This window comes from Trichoplax adhaerens, genomic scaffold, assembly GCF_000150275.1.
Source record: "Trichoplax adhaerens TRIADscaffold_11 genomic scaffold, whole genome shotgun sequence".
Taxonomy (NCBI): Eukaryota; Metazoa; Placozoa; class Uniplacotomia; order Trichoplacea; family Trichoplacidae; genus Trichoplax; species Trichoplax adhaerens.
Window position 1 is genome coordinate 1546137 of NW_002060953.1, and position 18690 is coordinate 1564826.

The 18690-nt window shown below is 32.1% G+C and overlaps 4 protein-coding genes across 4 annotated transcripts; all 4 read right to left on the reverse strand.

Moving 5' to 3' along the window:
- Positions 1-1257: 1257 nt before the first annotated feature.
- TRIADDRAFT_13382 (uncharacterized protein) lies at positions 1258-2271 on the reverse strand (the record flags this gene model as incomplete). Its single annotated transcript, XM_002115597.1, has 1 exon — positions 1258-2271. A coding segment is annotated over one exon (1014 nt), but the record flags the coding sequence as incomplete, so codon positions are not given.
- An 867-nt stretch (positions 2272-3138) lies between these two features.
- TRIADDRAFT_29698 (uncharacterized protein) lies at positions 3139-3663 on the reverse strand (the record flags this gene model as incomplete). The annotated part of the gene is made up of 1 exon (XM_002115598.1): positions 3139-3663. A coding segment is annotated over one exon (525 nt), but the record flags the coding sequence as incomplete, so codon positions are not given.
- Positions 3664-6190: 2527 nt separating this feature from the next.
- On the reverse strand, positions 6191-10308 carry TRIADDRAFT_59557 (uncharacterized protein; the record flags this gene model as incomplete). Its single annotated transcript, XM_002115599.1, has 3 exons — positions 6191-6231; positions 6639-9240; positions 10294-10308. The coding sequence occupies 3 exons, from the start codon at positions 10306-10308 to the stop codon at positions 6191-6193; spliced, it is 2658 nt and encodes an 885-aa protein (XP_002115635.1).
- Positions 10309-14583: 4275 nt separating this feature from the next.
- On the reverse strand, positions 14584-17343 carry TRIADDRAFT_59558 (uncharacterized protein; the record flags this gene model as incomplete). The annotated part of the gene is made up of 2 exons (XM_002115600.1): positions 14584-15116; positions 15279-17343. 2 exons carry the CDS (start codon positions 17341-17343, stop codon positions 14584-14586), a joined length of 2598 nt encoding a protein of 865 aa, XP_002115636.1.
- Between the last annotated feature and the right edge of the window lie 1347 nt (positions 17344-18690).

An 18690-nucleotide genomic window follows, 5' to 3' on the forward strand; every position in this document is an offset into this window, starting at 1 on the left:
ATTCTTGAATTGGATTTTTATGAGCTAAAATTATAAACCGTACTCATAAGTTAACGGTTACTTCGTATTATATTGTCTAGTTGAAGTTGTTAATAATATACGACAGAAATATTGCATCAAGAGATTTGATGTTCTCTTTAAAAGCACAATCATTAATTAGTGAAACAATTCCTAAGTTAAAAGACTGGATCTCTGAAACAAATTTTAAATTCAATTTTATTTTCTCTAAGAAGCAATTATAAGCCTTTAATAAAATAAATTCACGTTTCAGATAGTACATCTATAACATAATAAGAATAAATGCTATGTTTAGTCTTCTAGGTAAGTGAGCATACTTGCCTTTATCAAATTGATTTCGTACACTCATATAAGTCTTTAACCTTTACATAGTAGTTAGAGCCTTGAAATAAATAGCTAGTACGTCAAGCTGGCTTCAATGGCAACTGTACGCTATGAGGAAAATTCTTACCGAATTGGAATTGATTAAATGATATAACACTGTCTTACAAGCATATTACATTAAAAATTTCATATTCTTTAAATATGAACAATAAATTATTAAATGATAATTTTCAGCTCAAGGGATAATTAATTGTCGATCCTTCGCTAAACTGAAGGAATTGCGGTTTGCTTATAGGATGATAAACGCAATTTCCGCTATACATACTTCATTGTTTCAAAATGAGCTTTCGCTATTGCTATTTAGCTTCATTAATGTGCATTTACAAGAATATTAATTAATTCAGTTTTGGTTACAGTAGCATATTTATTTAAGTATCAATCTGCATAACAGCTATATATTAGAAGTTAATGATAAAATGTTTACCTCAATACTTCGTTGTGGTATGTAATTCCTTGCCATGTATTAATTATCGGCCATTTACTTTATTTGTAAGAAAATTATTCCACTCATTGGTAGGAGTGATCTGCTATTCGTAAAATTTTAATATCATTAAGATAAAAAACGGAATGGGTAAGGATTATAGAAATTGCAACTCAAACTTTAGCTCTACAGAACTTTTCAGAAAATTTCTAGCTAATCTTCTTTATTAACAGTAGAAGAGTTTCGAAAACGTCAGAATAATGTATAGATAATGGTCGAGTTATGATTTGATGACGAGAAAATTGTCAGCCAAGTGGTGTAATTTTCGATTTAGTAATAGACTTATTAATCGATTCTGAAGGCTTTAAGTTAGCTACGTCTTTCTTTGCTCCAAATGAATAATTGGTTATGCTATTCAGCATACTTTGCTTCGAATTTAGTTCAGGCCGAAAATAAATAATATAAACTTTGGGTACGAATAAGCATAGGAATGGCGGCCCACTTAGTAGCAATGCAGTCAATGCAGCAATACTATCTGCCGTTTGGCCGGATAAAATGATGGTAACAGGGAAGCAACATAAACCGAAAACTGTAATCATTACTGATGAAAGATAAATATGCTTGGATTCGTTAAAGTTATCCGGTAATGATCGCGTTTTATATGCCAAATATGTACAGGCTATACCTATTATAGCCATCCAAATTAATAGATTGATATCATTATAAGAATTTAAACCGTGGCAATAAAATTCAATTTGATTGTCTTTGGTGACAGCTTTGAAAACTATAAATGGATGAGCAAGGGTTAAGCATAGCAGAATTCCGTTGACTACAACTAAAACGCCAAAAATGATTAAAAGCTGATTCCTGTTCTTAGTTAAGATTGCAAATTTGCTTTTTCTTCTAACTGATCTTTTAAATATTATGAAAACTTGATTGACTTTACAAAATATGGTGATGTATGTCCCTGTGACATACGTAGTCATTAGAAATGCCCTTAGATTGCATACTTTATAGCTTGGAGGAAGTAGATGTAGCAATGAAGCTGGAATACTTAACGCGAAAAAGAAGAGTAAAACATTCATCAGGACAAAGTTAGATCCTTTAATAATCGGTGTTTGTCGGTGGAGAATAATAGTAATCCAAATGAAAAGGAGACATAAGCAATAGACTGTTATTAAGGTGAGAATAATGATTATCATTGGACTTCGATAAAGTACATGCCCGTAGATTAAGGATAACGGTAAGCATTTCGTTTTATTCCTATTCGGTCGGGTAAAAGTTGGACATTCGGTACAATGTAGCTGGTTTGTCATATTCGATACGGTTTGCATTGGGCATGGAAGACAGCGCCAGCAACAAGCCATGATATCTTGCTTTATGTTAGAATCCTGATATACATAATGGCCTGGAGGACAACCTGGCGAACATCGCGAAATAGGTATATCATACCATGATCGCTTACCATTCCAAATTATTTTTTTAGGATCAACTCGCAGACCTTGCTTTTTATTCCAAGAGCCAATTTTAATGGCTGATACACCAAATTCATTTTGATCAGCTATAGCTTGATAATTTATAATATCAAATGTCGATCCGACGTTGCCATTTTCATCGAAATTGAATTCCTTACTAGAAATGCTAGTGAATTTAACTTTACTTAATATATCATTAAATGATTGTTTCATTAGATTCCACTGACTTGGTGGAGGGCAACTAGTCGAATTACACCCTAAACCTTGATGAAGAGCATGACCAAAAGCTAATACTGCATCCATAACTAATATTGATATAGTATTTAATACGTAGAAAGGATCACGAATTTGAGGTATTATGTGAGCTAATTGATGGCATGGACGCATCATTTTACCTGGACGATTTGGCCTAGTAGATAATATCTCATCCCAAATTTTTAAAAACCAAGGATTTACTTTATTATTGCAAAGGTTGAGTTGGAATAAATATTTGTCAAATCCACTGATAGCTTCACTATCAGAGGAAATACCAATTGCTCCTCCAATAATATCAGCGTTAATTGTCATGATCTTTGACGAATGCATCCAAGTATAAGTGCCAATAAAAGTTTTACCGGAAAAATTTCGATTCTGAGCTTCTTTGAAAAATTTGAATATTGCATGTTCATCACCTAATACCACTACCACTTGAGAGCGTGAATCTGATTTCATCTTCACGACAATATTCTTGAGTTGATTAGAAGTAGAATTTTGGTAAATCCGATATATGGCAGAATAGCATATCTTATGCGTATGATACGCATTAAACCGACTATTGCGAATCATGTTTTCGTCATCAGTTTCAGAGACTACGAAAGAGATCCAATTCCATTCAAATCTATGAACGATATCAAAGATATTTTGCATCTGAACTGAATGAGAGATGGAAGTACGGTAAAAGTATCGATAAATTAAGCGATCATTCAGCGAGTTGTCGAAGGAATGATAACTAATTTGAGGAATTTTGATGCTGCTAGTTAAAGCCGCCGTTAAAAGTGTAATGGCATTTAATTTAGCGCCAATAACACCCGCAATTGAATTTTCTCGAAGCATTGGACTACTCATCGTTTTTTGAAGTAGATCTATTACGGTATCGACGTTAGTTTCTGTTAATGAGTCATTATTGCGAGATAATATTTGATGATGTCCTTGCATGATGATATTGGAAATAACATTGGCCAAAGTAATATCAGCAGATGAACACGAATCGAGCAATGTCCATCCCATAGTAATGCCTGGTAATAGCGAGGGATTCCGATTTATCAAGTAATCAATCGCATAAATCATGGCTTGAGTATACTGAACATCCTTATGCCTAAGATGCATGCATTGATCTGCTGTTTTGTTATATGTTTCTGAATTTGCAAAAATACCCAACAACATGATCTGACCGGGCTTCATAGTATATTGAAGTGAATTTTGCTTGCTTTCCGCCAAACTCCAGATATGGCATAGCAAGACTAGAACAATCTTCAAATGTAAATACTCGATGCATTTAACTTTCATTTTTCTCCGACTGCTACGAAAGATTTAAAAGCTTTACACACCGACTGTTGTTACAAAAATTTCCCAAGTTAGAATATTTCAACAAAGAAGAGGCTAACGACTTCTCTTGATTTTAAATGTTATAGTTTTAGATTGCAAAGTAATTTATTGCAATACTTTGATGATACACACCTGGGCTAAAACTATTTATTTATCCAGAAATAAAAGTTGCAGATGTGATCTTAAGTACAATCTATTTAGCTTTTATGATTAATAATTAGTAGCACAAATTTAAGCTTTAATTATACCCTTGATTAATTAATATCTCCTAATAAAGGAACCTAAAATAGTTAAGCATTCCGGCTTTGATATACGAAATGTTTACATTTAAAGCGATCTTTAACTTGATACATAACAAAAGCGTAAATGACATACATTGATATTTTTAAGAGACCTACTTAGAGAGAATTTAGAAATGCGTAATTACATCACAAAATTGATGTTTACGGATGCATAGTACTTTCCGTAAAAATAATGAATAATATCTGGCCATTTTAAATAACTGAGCAGACAGCTAGCTCTACCTACAATTTATTAAAATGATAACTTTAAATTATCATTTCTACCTATACAATTGATGCCATATTAAAATTTATATTAGGGCATTAAATAATGCTTTGGAAATGGCAGGTATTAAAGGAAAGCATTTAAGTTCATAAATGTAACTTAATTTAGTAACTCTGATAAAACGAGTATAAAATTTTAAACTAGGTAGAAAGTTAGAACATTATTAGATCTTCATATAAAATTACACTACACCCAGCTCCACTCTAGCTGATTGCAATTTTTAGACAGAACTAATAATCTAATTTTACCTGCTTGTACACTCTTCGTAACATTTGCAGCTACTATCAGTATAGCAACGTTCTACCTTATATTAAAATAATGCTGATTAATTATTATTATTAAAAATATTTTACGGTCGATCACCTATATCAAATATAGAAATAGCTTCAGTATTTACCTAGACGTTATTTCTGCCTGCCCAAGTACAATGAATTATCCATATCTAAATATACTCGTATATGTATAGTGGATAAGTTCTTAGATTCGCAATCCTATAATTTTAAATTTGAGTTATCAAAGTATAGTTAATCTCTAATGTGTTACAAACAGTCTGCACAGTATTTTATTGACTTTAAAGGTAGCATTTATTGCATCCGTTAGCCGTAAAAGAATTTTAATTTCTTCTTGTCATAAGAACAGTCATAAATGGCTAAAATTAAACCCGATATTAGCTTGTATCAAACAATTTAATACGAATTATACACATTTGTACAATGCCTAATAACAGTTCTTAATATGGCTATTATCTACAGCCTTATAGAACGCAAACTGTAGTATATGAGAGTTGTTTATCATATCAGTTATAATTTACAATTACTTCATTAAGGCATACAATTCTGTACTGCACTACTATCACTGTTTTCCTTAACATATAAATACTGTGAATAATTAAAATCATTACGAAATAACCTCTATTTTTACCTCTAGAATCAATCGTAACTCACTGCCCTACCGCATATGATCATCAGTGCTTTAAAATAAAATCTTCAGTTGAAGTCTATGGCTATATGCTACTAAATACAAGCAATGCTACCGTACAGTATGTTTTATATGGCTCATACTAAGTTACTTTATAGTTCAACCTATCAAAATTATGCAGTATCAACAGAATTATCAATAGCACGAATCAATGAGAAAGTACCGAAGAGACTTTGTCGACACGGTCTATAAAACTTTCATTACTGACATCAGGCTATTAAATCTTTATGGATATTTCATTATGGAATTATGACTAAAATGTTGACTAGGATGATTGAAGATTGCTTAATTAAAACTAAATAGACTTCACTAGATAGGAGAAATGTTAAAAAAAGAAGGCTAAAAAAGTCTTAATTTCTACCAAGCTTAATCAAATTATTATATATAATTAGATTATTTCATAACAACGGTTACCATCTCTCACAATTTCACTTCTTCGACTAGGTAACGTACAGTAAAAGTCTATAAGTAGCTACTGACTTAAACGCACTTTTGCCTAACGTTAAACATACACAGTAAAATACAGTAACGATGAAACTTTTATTAACAAAAATACATCTTCAACTTTTACCACCCCACTCAACTCAAATGTTCCCGTTTACATAGGAACCGTCTAATTTGTAAACAACAACAGTATTTTTATTATACCTTACTAGGAGAAACATCTCGAGTTGAGATATTCCTTACATAGCTTTTACATTAGTAAATATTTTGAATCTCTTACTCATACTTAATCTTAATCTAAGTTCGTAGGTTGTCTAATTCAACTATCATCAACTAGAACTTGAATCATCTTACTGCTATCTATCACACAATAAAAATCAATATCAAATATGTAATGAACGATTACAAACAACATCCACGTTAAGGCATTACTTATCTTACCTAGCGCTACAAATATGGATATTCTCCATACTAGCTACTACTGTACTTATTAAACTATCCTAAAGACAAGGCAACACCGTCACACCATCAATTTACGAAATTAGACATTTCTAAAATTTTTGAAATTATAGTAGAATATCAAATAAGTAGTTTATACGTATAATTATCTGATTGCAGATATAGAAAGTACTGTATGTGATCTCCGAGTTCTTTCTCCTATTCTCGCAACATATCTAGTCGTATTTATACATCACTCATCCCAGAATACACTTAGCTGCTGGACGATTTTTGATCTTGACTATTAGAAGGTGGAGGTGAACCAATACCTGGTTCAATATTCCCAGAGGTAGGATATGGCTTGATGGTATTAAAGTTATAATTTGTAATACTAGCCATTGTTTCTTGTCGAGTGTTTAATTCTGATCGAAAGTAGATAATGTACATTTTGGGAAGAAATAAACACAATAGTGGCAATAGCCCGAAAAAAAGGATAGAAAGTGCCATAACTTGATTGGCATGAACACTAGGAATGACCAACGCTGTCGAAATAGTACAAAAACTAACAGCTACGATCAATATTGATGTCAAATAAATATATCTAGACTCATTAAAATTTTCAGGTAACGAACGTGATCTGAACGCTAAAATTAAACAAGCCGTACCAATTATTCCTAACCATACTGACAAATTAATCGCGCTAAAATTATTCGGAATTTTACATCGCAATTGCATTTTCTGTTCTGGTGCCTGTATCTGTTCAACACTAATGGGTAAAAGTAAATTTAAACACAGTAAAATTCCATTTACAATAGCTAATACGATAAAAATAAGCATCGCTTGGCTACTATTTCGAGTAAATCGTACAATCCTTGCTTTCTTGTAGACGGCATTTTTAAAGATTAAGGATACTTGGTTAGTTTTGCTAAATATGGTTATAAATATGCCGACTTGGGCAGTCGTCGATGCAAACATTCTTAACCGACAAATTGTGGCTGACGAAGGCAATAGATAAAGAAACGAGGCAGGAATACACGCCACGAGAAAAAAAAGCAACAAATTTGTTAATATGAAATTTGAACCTTTGACGACAGGAGTGTGCCTATAAATAATCATAGCTATCCAAATGATGACAGTAGCAATCAAGTAGAATGCGGTTATGACATAAAATGTAATAGATATAGAGCTGCCAAATTCGAACTGAGCAAACGGAAGATCAATGCATTCTGTATGATTAGAGTTTGATTGAGTTAAACTAGGACAACGTTTGCAATTATGAGAATTTGTGATATTGGAAATCATATTGCTAGGGCATTTTTGACATTCCCAGCAGCAGGGGCGCATTGATAGTGAAATATTTTGATCATGATATAGGTAATACCCGGAAGGACAATCGCTAGAACATCTTGCTATCGGAATATCGCTCCATGATTGCTTTCCATTCCAGAAAATTTTATCCTTTTTAATAACTAAACCTTGTTGCTTATTCCAATATCCTATTTTAACACCTTTAACTTTTCTTCCTGGGATAGACGTTTCCTCTTGTAAATTAGTTATGTCGAAGGAAAACTGGATTGCACCATCAGATTGAAATGCTATATCTGGACTAGTAAATCCAGAAAATTGTATCTTACCAAGAACTTTATTAAGTTCTTGAAGATTGAAAATATTTTTTCGTTGATTTAGACAGTAGGTTTCATTGCAACCCAGCAAGTTGTGTAATGCTTGTGCAAATGCTAAAGCTGAATCGATAACATGTCCAGAGATAAAATCGACTACGTAGTGCGATTTAAGATATTCTTTTAAGCTAGGATTGACTGTACAATTTCGCATGGTTTTATGTGCATTTACTCCCATGTCCGTTAATTTTTGATGCCATAATTGTAGAAACCAAGGATTTTGCTTGTTGTTACAAAAGTCCAGTTGGTCAAGGTAGTCAGCAAATTTGAGCAATGAATTACTATTAAATGTTGAGCCTATTGCGCCTCCAATTATATCGGCTCTAATAGTATGGACCCTAGCTGAACTCAACCAGCCATAAGTACCCAAGAACGTTTTTCCTGTTATATTATAAGCTTCAGCTTGTTTAAGTAAATCATAAATGATCGGTTCACTACCGAATAATGCTATCACTGACGACTTAGATTGATTTTTCCATCCAAGGACAATCTCTTTTAAATCCGATATCGTATAATTATCATAAATTTTTGCCAAATCTTCAAAACATATACCAACATCTTGTGAGATTAAAGGAAGAAAGGCTGCAGAATTGTCTATCATAACGGTACCGGCAATAACAACAGATATCCAATTCCAATTAAAGAATTTTATCAGGTCAAAAATAGCCCGCTTATGTACTCTTGCTGCGGCAGAAATACGATAAAAATAGGGAAAAAGATCACGATTACTTAGCAGTGAAGCGAAGGAACTATAGCTAATTTGAGAGTAACCAAGACTACTAGTAAGCGAAGCTAAAGAAATTGTAATAGAATCTGTTCTTTCACCGATAATCCCAACAACTTGTCCACCTGGAACGGTTGTACTGTTAATAAAGGATTCACTACATATGTTGTTTGTAACAGTGTTAAAAACATTTAAATTTTCATATTGTGCTAAAGTAGCTCGGTGTTGAATATCTTGTACAAGAACAGCAGCTAGTTTTGCCGTAGCTCTTTCTCGTGACGAACAGGCATCAATTAAGTGATAGCAAAGTCTGATACCAGGCAATAACGTGGAATTAGAATTGATCAATTTATCTACGGCATAGATCATAGCTTGTGAATATTGTATTTCTATCGGCTTTAGTCCTTCACATTGTTGAGTAGTAACATTAAAGTACAAGGAATTGGAAAAAATACCAATTAGCTGAAAATCGCACGATCTACGTAGCGCTAATTGCGATGAACCACGACAGACTTTACTGAAAAAAGACTGATGTATGATAGATAAGTTTAATAGTGTAGCAATCCAACTTGAAATGCTTGAATATTTCATGATTGATATTATCCAACTAAATCAGTATCAGGATATTCTATTACTGTATACGATCCAAATCTCTAACACAAATGAAATGTATTTTACCAGGAACCAAACAGAAGCATATAAACACTGTAGGCTAGTACAATAAATTGATGTTTTATTGTGACGTTGTAGGGATCGTTTCGTCGTTAATTAAAATTTTAATTAGTAGTCTCGCCATTGAATGGAAAGTAAACCATAAGGGCCATAGTAGAAACAACAGTAATGATGACTTACTACTAATGCAATTATGTGACATTGTATCTTTAAATTAAAATCTTGAATGAAACATCAAGGATCAACGTTAGTATTCAATTAAGGAAATCATAATACAGTTCAAGCCCTTATTCTGTTAGGACTAGATGATATTAGGTTAGTAATTTATTTTATTTTATGTTGTCACTGTTGGTGATCTTGTACTAGTTTATCACCAATTTCTAGATATAGAATATATCTAATAATAGGTATTTGTAGATTCTGTGAGTTGGAATACATGTATAATGCTTTTGCACTAGAACGATGACAGAGGAGCAGTAATTGCATAGGAACATCATTAATTAATAAAATTCAAGGGCATTAAAAAATCAGTAGCTATTCGATTCTTAAATTTCGTTGCTAGCGATATAATTTTCAATAATTTAAGACAGCAGTTAGCCAGTTTATGATTTTTGCTCTAAATTAACATTAATCGAAACAAAGTAAGACTGACTTAAGACTTTAATTGTTAATTGAAAAGCTAATTGCCTCTATTAGATACAATAGAGAAGTCTATTCTAAGTATTCTAGCATCCTTGATAGATAACTAAACTTTTATTTTTATAAACGTAAACCGTATAGTGATAAAGTATCTTCAAAATAGTAGAATATGAACAAGTGTTTCTCGTAAAATTTATTTTTTGTAGCATAAAATGTGATTTGTCTAAAATCACAAGCTGGCTATCTTCAGTTTTACATGTTTCCACACACTTCAACGAAATCCATCGTTGAAGTACAACTGGTTACACGCCTATTTTAGGTAACTCAATCATATCTCATTGATATAGTCGCAAAATCAAGAAAAAGTTCAATATCGATCGATCTATTGTGAATAACCTTTACTAATTAAGCCATCACGATGAATTCTTCATAATGTCAACTTAGTGCAATCGTCAAATATCTAATAGTCGCAAACTATATTTATGGCTGCAAAAGTCAACTATCCGTATCGTAATTATATCACCTTAGAACAGATATTAGTACAATCGTACGATCGAACGTCCAATTTCAATTACTTTCCTGCAATTTTATAGTCTTTTAATCGCAAGCTAATTGAGGACCGTATCGTACACTCCAAAAAATCAAGTTAATTCCAGCGTAAATGGGCTTAGTCAGAATTATGAAAACTGCGATCAATCTCAAGTTGCCAATGTATCTGTTATAGTCATTCATATTTCATGCGATTCTTATGCGATCCATTAAGTCCAGCAATAAATCGCATATTATTTTCAAGTATGGAAGTCTAGAACGTAAGAAACGCTCGAAATCATAGCGGCAATGATTTAAAAGGTTTGTCTTAGTCCGATGAATTATAGTATATAAGTTTACAACACACCTTCAGTACGGAAGCCTTAAGTGATGATTTAATTAAGACGCTAGACAGATGGATTGTATAGATAATAATAATTTTATGCTGGTCTATTGCAGTCGAATTTTAAAATGTATGTCATGACCAAGTATTAGTCTTTTACTGTAACTATAGGTTCGCGACCTCCAACTCTTAATGTGAGTTGTTTAAGTTGAACAAATCCTTTTGATACGCAATAAACCGTCACAACCGAGAGAGCAGTTTTAAAACCTCATTTACTATTCCGTTGTGACAGTGCTATATACTGTATTAGAGTAAAAATATCTATGTTAGGATAATTCTGCTAGACTATCCTTATTTGGTTAACTTCTAATTTGGATATACTGTGTGTTAATATAGCACTGACTTTTTATGACAGTGACACTTATACACATACTGAAATTAATAGTTATAATAGGGAATGCAAATCATCTGCTTACAGTTCGAATCATTGTGATTGTAATTTACTTATGGTAGATTGTAAATTATCATGGAAATGTTCCGAGATAGGACATATCGTAATCTGGCTATTCCGTATTAGTCATTACATGTCTATGTTCATAAATCCTGTTGTCTGCATTAAGGGAGCAGTAGCTAAAATTAATATCTAGTTCAGTAAATGATTCCAATGTTAATTGTATTAACTACGACTCTTGAACTGTTGAGGAATAGTATATAAATGCAGTATATCGTGTAATAAAGTGGATTCTGAAACTTAGTGTTTAACGTAAAATACGAGGCGTCTAAGTCTTTGTGTAGTCTGCTAGTAGAGCAAAAGTGTTTGTGATAGAGCAGATATCGTTCCTTGATACGTGGTTCAAGGAATTGACTTATTGATCGCACATTACGTTATCTTGTTCCAAAGCTGTTTCGTGACATCCGTCTATTCGTGAGAGTGAATTCAATGTTCACCTCTCATATAATCGGTCGAAAACGGTCAAGATGAAACCTTGATACGATAGAATGATAAATTTAGATTCATTCGCAGTTTTTGGTAATGAACAAGCAGATATAACTTTTATAGCCTTACCATTAAATTAACGATATTTTCCTGATTCGAAATGTAGTACTATAATTGAAGTCGATTTTATGGAGCATAGTCAAATACACAGAACCAAATTGAGATAGGGGAAAATGTCACCAATAATTGCTTTTGCAACGACAATCAGTATAACTTTACAACTGCTCTGAATAAAACAACAATGCATGCTTTCTTTTCGAGAGTTTCTTAAATCTTAAGAATAAATTATTTGTTTTACAAAATAGGGTTATAGATATATTGGCTTGGTGAGTAGTCCATGTAAATACTCTTACTTTGCTAGTCAAACTTGACAGAGGTATTAAATGAAGAATTACCGTTAAATACTCCCTGTTACGAACGATAATAGAACGCTAACTATAATGAAATTAGATTCCTTAATTGCTGCTATATCTATGCGAACGATTATAGGAAATGAGTATTTTACTGAAAAATTTGAAGCATGTTTGGCAGTAATGTAGATTCGTAAGCATTAGAAGATCATATTGTAGAATTACTCTCGATATATTCAATGATATGAACGTGTATAATTAATGATGGTAAGATAGTTTGATCTTGATATATATTGCATCTAGAAGAATGGTATTAATAATGCCTCAACAAAGGTACTTCAAGCCGTGAGCGAGTTTCATTCCATGTTATTTTCTATTCATTTAATAAACAAAATGAGACCAAAGCAACTCCAATTTATTTCATTATCTTATGTAATAATTTTAACTTTCGATAATGAAATTGAAGATTCTACTCGTAAATTAGCCACGTTAAAATAGAAATTATTCAAACCCTTGCATCTAAATTCAATATCTGGCCGTAGTAGCCCCATAAATGATTCTAAATTTTGATGATTTCAGTTTGGTTTTAAATTTAATATTAGTCATTTTATAGGTTCAACGGATTAAATTTTAATCAGTATATGCCCTGTGGCATAAATCAATTCTTTATTGATCAAAGCTTACGATTTGACTTATGACTGCAGTATATAGCTCCATATCCCAAATTTGCTCTTTATGCGTTATTTTAAACTTTTATAAATTTCTTGTTTGTAAAACATATCTAATAAAAAGCTGAAATAGCTTTTCACAATAGCGTATCAAGTCAAAGCTCCGAAGAACTGCAGGGCAAATAGCCGTACATGTAATTTGTTTCTTGATGTAAACTTGATATAATAACAATTTATTGAAATGATTTTGGTTTACACGTAGACTGTATAACCGTATCTTTGCATGTGCACGGCAATTAATGTTCAAGCCAGAAGATTGAATAGCAATAGAAATTATAATGATTAAGATTACATTTAATCACGAATAAAATCAGAAATGTGTACGCGATCACACTGTACTGGCGAAAGTTTTGAACTTTCTGTATTGGAAAATTGACTTAAAGCTCAAGTAACAATTCTTTTCAAGACAATATAAACTTTATTACTTTGAAAAGGTGTACTTATTAAATAAAGGATGGTAAGATATCAAATGAGAAGATAAAATTGTTATTGAAACAGTCATATTTGTAATAATAACATATACTGAATGTTTTTACATGCGAATACGCCGATATCGCATAAAATGAATAATAGGGCAACAACCCTTTAAGTTGTAAAGGATGATTAATTTAGTAATCAAAAATTTTAATTGCAATAAAATTAAAAGGAGAGTGATTTCAAAAATAATAGAGAGAAAAGTTGAAATAACAATCATTGACATATATAATACGGGGTTGTTATTAACTTGTTAGGGTTGGAATGATTAATATTCTAAAAATAGCTGACAATATAACCTACTCATACTTTGCAAGCATTATCATTGCCTCATGAGAATTATGTAAAAGTATAAGTATAATTTATCTCATAGCTCCATGAGAAATAGGTAATAACTATATTAACTTTATATCAATATATTAATACAAGACAAGGTGTCATAGTTTAAAATTGTGACTAATTGGACCAAGATTGAACAACTTGTGACTATTTCCATAGAAAGCCAGCGCAAATAGCAAGTTGATCATAATATTGGATGTAGGAGATATTATCAATTTATAAAAGAGAATATTTTAAGGATATACAATAAGACATTAGACAATATCAAGACCGTTAATTATTTCGTCTTACGATGACTGCTAGGGCAAGCATAAAAGATGTGAATCGCAAAATAGTCTAATTGAGTTGTTTTCGATAAGAGAACATTCCTTAATTGATACCGTATGATTAATAAATTAACTTATAAATTGAATTGAGAATAGCTACCAGTCAACATGTTCCGACTTTGTAAGAATATTAACTATAGCAATTAAAATCTTTTAGTCCTTATCATAAGAGTTCGATAGTGTTTTGATGACACGTTTTGCTAGAGATATTATTGTTTACATAAATATTATTTTAAAAGGTCAATGTCGAACAAAAATGTCATTGTATTATATAAGAAGTAAAACTTGACAAATTTCTGGCTCATAAAATGATCCTACATGTCTTTCATTCATGAAAAAGGTTTAAATCGAGCGCGTAAATTAAAGAGGGATTCGATCCTCGTCTATCGAATGGCAATGCAATTCTGATGTTGAAATAACCTTCAGAATCTTGATCAAATTGTTTAGCCAGAGTTTTTGTTCAAATTATTTATTATCATTTGCGAGGATGAACTTGATTGCTGGTCTTTCTTTGATCTTGAGGGTTGTTGTCTGGTTGAACAGAATCAGCGCTGGCATCGGCAAGTACTTCCACAGGTTTTGTCTTCAAAGAATTTTTAAAATTATAACTAGTAATTTCCGCCATTGCTATTTGCCGATTATTTAATTCAGGGCGGTAATAGATAACATATATTTTAGGAAGAAACAAACATAGCATTGGTGAAATACCAAAAAAAAGAGTGGTTAAAGCTGTGATACTATCTGCAATTTCACCGAATAGAATCACGGTCGTTGGAATAGTACATATTTCGACAACAACGATCAAGATGGACGATAAATAAATATATCTAGATTCATTAAAATTTTCAGGTAACAATCGTGCTCTAAATGCTAGAACCAAACAAGCTGAGCCAATCAAACATAGCCATACAATTAAGTTTAGACTACTATATCTATTGGGAATCTGACATATAAATATCAGCTGCTTATTTGTTACTTCATGATGAATAGTAATCGGGAAGGCAAAAACTAAACATAATAAAATCGCATTAGCGATGAATAGCACCGTGAAAATAAGTAATACTTGACTGGTATTACGAGTAAAATGAATAATCTTGGTTTTTCTTCCAATAACATTCTTAAATATTAAGGATACTTGATTTGTCTTACAAAATATGGTGATAAATATACCAACTTGGCTAGTAGTAGAAGAGAACATTCTTGCTAGACAAATTGGAATAGATGGAGGCAGTATGTACAAGAAAGCTGTTGGAATGCACGCTATGATAAACAACAATAGTATATTGATTAAGATGAAATTGGATCCTTTAACTACAGGGAAATTTCTATGGCGAATCATGACTATCCAAATGCCCATTACTACAAACAAATTAGCCGAAGCTAATATAATAAATGTAATAGCTAAAGGTCTATCAAATTTCGATTGAATTAATACAGGATCAGCACATTTTGTATTATTATCATTGGGTAGGGTTACATCGGGACATAATTGGCAATGGGGACTATTGCTCTCATTTGAGATCATATTTTGGGGACATTTTCGACATTTCCAACAGCATGGTCGTAATGATAGTGAAATATTAGGATCTTGATATAAATAATAGCCAGGAGGGCAATCGCTGGAACATTTCGACAAAGGACTGTTAAACCATGATCGATTTCCATTCCATATAATGTTCCTTTTATTGATCATTAGACCTTGCGTTTTATTCCAGTACCCTACTTCGACAATTTTGACCTTTGCCTGTGAATTAGAAGTTGTTCTTTGTAAATTGATAACATCAAAGTAAGATTCTACCGCACCATCAGATCGGAAGGTAATATCTGGACTTGTTACCCCGGTAAATCGTATATTTCTTAAAACTTTGTTAAATTGTTGACGATTGAAACTAGTATTATATCCAGATGGACAGTGAGTTGTATTACAACCAAGAGCCTTATGCAATGCTTGAGCATATGCCAAAGTTGCGTCAATAACATATCCAGCGACAAAATCTGCTTTAAAAAACGAATTTAAAACTTCTTGTTTTATAACCCTATCTACTGTACAATTTTCTAAAATTGAATCGAAATCCAATCCTAAATGATTTAATTTTTCGCGACACAGTTCTATAAACCACGGGTTTTCAAGGTTGTTGCAGAAATCAAGTTGGTTAAGATAGTTTTTAAAGCCATGTAATGCTTCATTGCTAAATGTTATGCCTATCGCTCCTCCAATAATCTCGGCTCGAATAGTGTGGATACGAGGCGAACTTAACCAATTATAGGTACCCACAAAGGTAATACCGACCACATTTTGAGCTTCTGCTTGCTTAAGCAGATCATAAATGATTGATTCTTGTCCAAATAAAACAGCAACACGTGAATTGGATTGGCTCTTCCATTTTGTAACAATGTCAATCAGATCAGATGTCGTATAATTGTCATAAATTCTAGAAACAGTATGGTAACATATACCGTGAGTTTGGGCCAAAGTAGATATCATTTGATAGGAATTTTCTACCTCTGCAGTACCAGCAATGACTATGGATATCCAGTTCCATTGGAAAACTTTAACGATATCAAAAATAATTTGCCTATGAATCGTGGAGGATGCCGAGGTTCGGTAGAAATAAGGAAAATGTTTACGATCGCTTAATAGGGAAGATATGGAAAAGTAACTAATTTGAGAATAGCCAAGACTACTCGTAAGCGAAGCTAAAGAAGTGGTGATAAAATCCGATCTCTCTCCTACAACTCCCACCACATGTCCTGGAGAATTCTCTTCAATACTTGTACCACTTGCAGATAATGTACGACATAAAATTTTAGAAGAATTTAAATTACGTCCATTTTGACAGTGAGCTAAATAGGACTGCCTTTGTTTATCTTGTATTAAATGAGAGGCCAATTTTGTGATGGCTACTTCTCGTGACGAACAGGAGTCGATCAAGGTCCAGCCAAGATTGATACCTGGCAGCAATTTGGTATTATTATTGATTATATTATTAAGAGCATAGATCATAGCTTGTGTAAGTTGTATATCTCCGGTACTTAATTGGCTGCATCGGCGAGAAGTAGCATTAAAATGCAGAGAGTTGGAAAAAATACCTATTAAGCGAAAGTCGCCAGAATTGACATGTTCTATTTGTGATTGAATTTCAGGAATATCGGCAAATAATTGCTGAAAAATTAAAAGCCATCGAAATATTGAATAAGCACCAAAAGGCAAATAACGAAGGCTCCGAATTGACATTTTAAACTGAAATATGGAAATTAATAGCAGTTTACGGAAAAAATGTTATGATTTCTTCGATCCTCGAAGCGAATCTAATTGTTCTGTTATCGTCCAATGAAGAATAATTTATCGGATATATTACTAGACTATTTTCCTGTAAAATTCTTTTGCCTCAATCGTAACGTTAATCAAATTAATTGTAATGGTAGTTGTTTAGAAATAATTTTATACAGATAATTGCAATGGTTACAATGATAACTGTTTAAAGAAAGAATAGTGCTTATTGTTCTATAAGTAAGAAAGATAACCTTTCTGGAAAATACCTTTTCATACTAAAGATCCGGCTGATCACAATATAGTATTCAAATCTATTTGAATGTTGAAAACAGATTATAATATTGGTTTGGACATCTTGCAATTTTATGAGCAAGTAATACAATTTTTGCTGTTACTTCTTGTTAGTTTCGTTTCGGAGATCATGTACTGGCTTAAAAGTAATCCAATTATGCTTTAACAGATATTTTAATTTCAGCACATGGTATACGGGACGGATAATTAAGCGTTATTGACTTAACTGATATTTTCACAATAAATGATAATTGTAATTTATCATATAAAAAGAGATTTTTAAGATTTTCAGACTGAATTACCGGTAGACCTTCTACTATTGAAATTTATGCTTGCTCTGTATAGAAACTGAATTACATCTCTACAGAATTGTTTATTTCCTATTATTTGATATCGTATTGCAATGACTTGAGAAAAGAATGAAAAATCAAAATACTAAATGTTGTCGACTGAATTACCTTAGTTAGGAAGTTCGTTTTTAACTATAGTCGGGTTAACTTAAATAGAAATATTATGTTGGTAATAACTTATACTTTTCTACTTTAATGCAACAATTAACTATGAATGCTACTGTTTGACATTATTGTAGAGCGTAAAGAAATCTTAAACAATCTTTACTAAAACATTCGCGAACAGATTCAATACTGTTGATAGAGCAGCAAAACTGAACAAATCTGTAACAAAATGGAAGTTCATTTTACAAAGAATTTGAAAATTATCTCAAGTTATAGCTAAGTGTGTGAAGTGATTGAATTACTAATCATAGTGATTCAAGTTGACAAAAGAAATTGGAATACTAAATTGTAGCTTCAGCGGACAATCTTTCAAGCGGAAAAAAAGTTCTACTTAAATTGACAGCGTGGGAAAAAAATCTTCAACATGCAATACCAGAAAATAAGGCGTTTGTAAAGTTGGAGTCGATGTGAATTTTAACTCTTTTTTTATTTCTTTTCATTCTTACTTAATCCTTTCAAGTAATAAATGATATTATAAACAGTTACGGAGAGTGTATAAAGA